The sequence below is a fragment of the Gastrolobium bilobum genome, unplaced genomic scaffold (genome assembly GCF_033153095.1).
Source record: "Gastrolobium bilobum isolate Gb01-03AN ecotype WA unplaced genomic scaffold, APGP_CSIRO_Gbil_v1 utg15118, whole genome shotgun sequence".
Classification (NCBI taxonomy): Eukaryota; Viridiplantae; Streptophyta; class Magnoliopsida; order Fabales; family Fabaceae; genus Gastrolobium; species Gastrolobium bilobum.
In genome coordinates, this window is record NW_026897539.1 from 202,478 (window position 1) to 207,872 (window position 5,395).

The 5,395-nt window shown below is 41.5% G+C and overlaps 1 protein-coding gene across 1 annotated transcript; it reads right to left on the minus strand.

Moving 5' to 3' along the window:
* Positions 1-2,134: 2,134 nt before the first annotated feature.
* Positions 2,135-5,139, minus strand: LOC133307862 (uncharacterized). Its single transcript, XM_061508417.1, has 3 exons — positions 4,706-5,139; positions 2,526-2,892; positions 2,135-2,467 (listed from the first exon to the last, which is right to left on the minus strand). The coding sequence occupies exons 1-3, from the start codon at positions 5,137-5,139 to the stop codon at positions 2,135-2,137; spliced, it is 1,134 nt and encodes a 377-aa protein (XP_061364401.1).
* Between the last annotated feature and the right edge of the window lie 256 nt (positions 5,140-5,395).

The window sequence follows — 5,395 nt, forward strand, 5'->3', positions numbered from 1 at the left end:
CTCTTCTTAAGAAATTTGATATGTTCTTTGTGCTGGAACGTCCTATTTATAGGCAGAAGAGTGAATGGCAAAGTGAGTAATTCCCTTGGAGTTGTTTTCTTGACTGCACGAAAGGGGCGGTGCGAACAGTGCTTTGACGGGCCCAAGTGGCTGGATGGGACAGTTATTGTTGAGATTTGTCTTTCCTTCTGATCATCCCAATGCCTCGCTTTCCTCTTTAGCCAATAGGAACCGTTTATTCCCTGCTGCGCACGTTTCCTCTTGCTTGATTGCTGCACCGCTTATGCTTTATAGAAACTTCTTTCCAACGTTTCCTACAAAATGATCAGGAATATTAAATGAGTGGAGCAGGTGTATTTAATATTCCCAATCCGTTCCCCTTTTTATATATTTTCCAAAGACTTACGTCAACATCCGTTTCCCACTGTGTTTTTGTCATTAAGATATTAAATATGTGCTTTTAGTGCTAAAGTTGCTCATCAGGTGAGGGAACATATAGTATTTTGCCATTAAAATGGGCTTAGATGGGAACAAAATTTTGTCCCTTCAAACACCCCAAAACAAAAATGTTGGTTGTCTTCAAACAACTCAGAAATAGTGGCTTAGGCTGCTCAATTTCAAAGAATAGCTCAACTTCAGAAACTTGAGCCAGTAAGTAACCATAATCTTTTCAAAGGATGAACTACTTTCCATAGGTGAAAAGTAAAAAGAATTCGTTCCAAGGTAAGTGAAGGTTGCTGATTTTCTGTCTCACTATCACTCAGGGCTTGGTGTTTCTCTGTCCATTCCTGGATGTGATTCTTCAAACTTTCTTATCTGCTGCTTTCCTAAGAAGTGCAGGGGTTTTTCATATCAAGGATCTTTGTGAAAATGATTGATGGAGGGTTTTTAGAAATGGAATGGTCACAGGTCTTGGGTCAAGGAACATTTTTCAGTTCTTCTGTTCCGGAGCTGGACTTTTCTGGTTGAGGGAACACCTTGTCTTTTTGTACCTTCTTTTCTTCCTTTGGAGGAATTTTTCTAGTATTTTCTTCTGAATTCTTTTGAATGGCTATTCCCATTTTTTTCTCTTCTTCTTGTCCTCTTTGCTCATTTTGGATTTGTTCCTTGCCCTTTTTAGTTGACCATGGGATGAGTGTGTGTGTGGGGTTGTGCTGCGGTATGAATAAGAATGGAAGTGTTTTTTTGATTGGGAAAGGGTGAGTGTTTGAAGGTTGATCCTTGTTAGTGAAATTCACCTATTCTTCAGTAGTACTGACAGCATCAAGGCAAGTTTAGAAGTTTCATTGTGGTGACACCTCATGAATGCTCTCATGAGTAAGTGTTTGGCATTTTTCGTTCCTCACCAGCTTTAGTTCACACAGACCAGTTTGCTTCAAAAATCTGAAGATTAAAGTCATTTCACCTTTCCTATTTCAAGCATTCAGAGTAAGAACAAGAATGATTACATATTGACTTTGTGTTTCATGCCATTGGTTATTCAAATTTTCACAGTCATAATACTATAACGGAAATGTATGCTCCAAACAGTTTGATCAAAAAAGATTTTTCTATTTCAAAAAGGAATTAAAATTTTACACTAGGGAACGAAAAAAAAAAACTAAAGTAAATTAATAGAAAAGAAGTAAATGAGAAATAAAAAAAAATAGGAGGGTCTTTCTCTTTTTCAACGTGGACGTCTCTTGTCCAGCTCAGAATTCTTTTCAGCATCCAGTTCCTCCTGCGTAAGTGGCCTTTTTCCAAGCTGATCTCTTAATCTTCTGACTTCAGCTTCAGGGAGCCACTTCTCAGCGTCCTTCAGTAGATCGCTGATCACAGCAGTGAGGTGCACAATGGTGGATCTCATCATTATCCTGTCATTGTGGATATGCACTATCTGCCCTTCTATATCCACCAGTCGGTTTTCCAGCTGAGTGATTCTCCCCTCCAAATATGTACCAAAAGACTTGAGAGCTTCATTGGTTTCTGTTCGTTCTTCAGTGTTTTGGAGGTAGAGTTTTCTGAGTTGTTTCTCAGCTCTGGTGTTGTGCATAGAATTTGCAAACTTCAGGGAATTAGCAGCATTACTGATTTCTTTCCTGACAACTTGAAGGGTAGGTGCAGAAGGTGCAGAACTGATGCTTTTGATGCTAGCCTAGATGGTGTTGAGGAGCTGCTCCCTGTCTTCCTTCTGTTGCTCCTGGAATTTGATGAAGGAAGATGAGAGTTGATCCAATCCGTTCCTTACAGCCTTCAGCTCTTCAGTAGTGCTAGGCATGTCCAGCTGAGGAACGGATGGTGCTTCAGGTAGCAGCTTCTCCATCTTTTTCCCCATCATTTCAAAAATATCAGCAATCCCAATCTGAGATTTTCTCCTTGATGCAATGAGGATTGCTGGAATGGGGGAGGCTGGTTTCTTCTTCTTCTTCTGGTTGTTGTTGCTGCCATAAGCTGGAGGTTCTTCGGGCGCTTGCCTGACTGCAACCTCCTGTATTTTTGAGGAAGAGGGGGATGTTGTAGTTTGTTCCTCCATCAGTAGAGGAAACTTCTAAGCCTTCTTCTTCTGCTAGAGCCCTAGCAATGGCCTCGTCCCCAAGAGTATCAGGACGGATAATGGGGCAAGAGAGGGGCCCTCCCAGAATGATTTTCTTGGGAGCAGTTGGCTTTTTCTTTTTAGGGGATTCATGTTGAATCCCCTTTCCTTTGTCAAGTTTCTTTTGTGGCTGAGCCTCTTGCTCAGCCACATGTTCTTCTGCAGCAGGGGCTGCATCTGTTTCTTTAATTCTCTCTCCTTGTTGTTGCCTAGGAGAGGGTTGTGGTATTCTTGGTGGGGGTGAAGAATGAGAAGGTGATGGTGGAGGGGACAGAACATCAGAAGACTCAGGAGTAGCAGAGCTACTTGGGGACGTCTCCCTAGCAGTTGGTGTAGGTTTTGAAGTTCATCCAATTTTGAGCCTTTTTGCATTAGGCTCATTGTCTTCACTGTCCTCCTCCTTCTCAGAGAGGGTGATGGGTGATGGGACGTAAATTCGTTCCCATCTAAGCCCATTTTGATGGCAAAATACCATACGTTCCCTCATCTGATGAGCAACTTCAGCATGAAAATCACTTGTTTTACACATTTGTGACAAAAACACAGTGGGGGAACGGATGGTAACGTATTCCTTTAAAATATATTAAAAGGGGAACGGACTGAGACGCACTTAATGCACCTGCTCCATTCATTTAATGCTTCTGTACACTTTGCAGGTAACGTAGAGTTAAAGACTTCTAAAAAGTAAGGCGGTGCACCAACTGAGCACCTGGAAACGTGAAGAGCAGAGAATCAAGAGTTCTCATTGGCTGAAAACAAAAGCAAAGCATGGGAAGGTATGCAAACAACGGCTAATCATCACCAAATCCTGTTCTATCCAGCAATTCATGCAAGCCTCACACTCTGCTGCCACAATCCCGTCCCCTCATTCAAGCAACTAGCTCCAAAGGAATTACAGTCTTGCCACTCCTCTTCCAGCTATAAATAGGACCACCTTCACACAAAAACATCATCGAATCTTGGAGGGTTTGCAGTCCGAAAGGAAGATATCACTTAGTAGTAGTTAGTAACTTAGTTTAATTTTAAGTTGTAACTGTAGTTAAGTGACAACCCCTCTTCTCCTCTCTGTAAACAACCATCAAGACTCATCACGAGCAAATACCCATCTTTCTCCATTTTCTGTTTCTTTTTGTAAACTGTCTTTTAAATTAATATAAGTGTTTTCTCTTCGTTCCAATCGTTATCTCTTGACTGAATCTCGGGTCTATGTGATCTCAGTTGAGAATAATTATGTTTAAACTATCAGCCATGAGCTGAACTATCTGTGGAACGGGTAAACTGTGAAACTCTTAAAGAACTGTTTTCAAAACTCTTGACCGAAGCTTTTTGTATTTCTTTGGCTAAGTAAGCTATATTCATTGTGCGCCAATGGAAATTGGGTACATACTGAGAAAGGAACTTCCATAAGGAAGGGATTTCAGACAGCTTAGCCATTGGGGGAAGGTAGATGTCATGGCAAAAACGCTACTGGTCACCATAGGAATAAGGGGCCAACTCGTCCATTTTAAGGTTCTGAACTAAGTACCTGTTGGAGTCAAGTGAGCCATAGAAATATGGAAACTTGTGAGCCATCTAGACCATGATCTGAGGAATCAGAGTTGGCAGGTAGAGAAACTGGGACAAATCCAAAAGGTGTTAAGTCTTGAGCAGAGAAAACAACCCTTTTAAGAGTGAAGCAGTGAATCCGTTCCTTCTGTTAAACTGTTTTAACCACCACCCTGTTGTCCCTTGATTATAGTTATTTCTGTTTTAGTAGTTTTTATTTTATTTTATTTAGTACTTATAAAAACTCCAATGATTATTATCTCACCTTCTTCTAAACAGGAAGGATCACATACATAACGCAGCGAGCAACTGTTTGCCATCAGATTGAACCTACTGTTCCGGAGGAACGTTGTCAAGACAGTATGGAACATTTGACCAGACAGTTCATTTACTAACTTTCATTCTTTATAAACAGTGATAAAACAATAATTAGCACTCTATCCTCGTGGGAACGATAATTTGGGCATTAATACTCCATTTGTTACTTGATGAGTGCACTTGCGCACTTGGGTTGGAACTAAGGGACTGTTCTGCAACAACAGAGGAATGTCCCCTATCAGAACTTATATTTTTTCACCATCAGCAAACCACCCAACAATGGGCTTCTCAGAGGATGCTCCCTCTGGTCTTTTGGTGCTGCTGAAGGATATCTTCAGCCTCTGACTGAAACGTTCCCCTTTTCTTGGGGGAGCTTTGGCGGTGGATTTCTTTTTGCCCTGTTTGCTCTCAGTAGCAACTGAGGCTTCCTTCTTTACCTTAGTGGGAGGGGGAACAGTTCTTCTTGCCTGGGTGTAAGAAGAAGTGGTTGTTGATTTTGAAGGGGTGGCCTTCGTGGTTGTCTTCTTTGGGGCCTTAGGGCCCTCTTCTTCATCATCAACGTCACGTCTGACATCGTAACATGGAACGTCTGTCTCAATATAAGTAGTCCTCAGACCATTCCATGTTTTGAAATCGATGACAGATCCTACCACAATGTCATCATCTTTGTAAGTCTTCAATCCAGTTCTTAAACAGAGCTTCATAATCAGGCAGGGAAGGAAGACAGTAGTTTTCCTGATTTTTTTCTTCAGGCTGCCATATATGAGAGGTACTGCATCAAAAGGAATGTTCTTTATGATGCAGTAGAGTTGTACTTGTAATGCTCACTTGACAGTGGCATCATGAGTGGATGGAGTAAGGTTAGAGTTAGCAAAAAGAGGCGAGAATCTGGCCTCGTCCTTTAGACTGCCCTTGTAGAGGGCCACTTTTGAGTAAACAGGATCACTAATGATGAGCAAG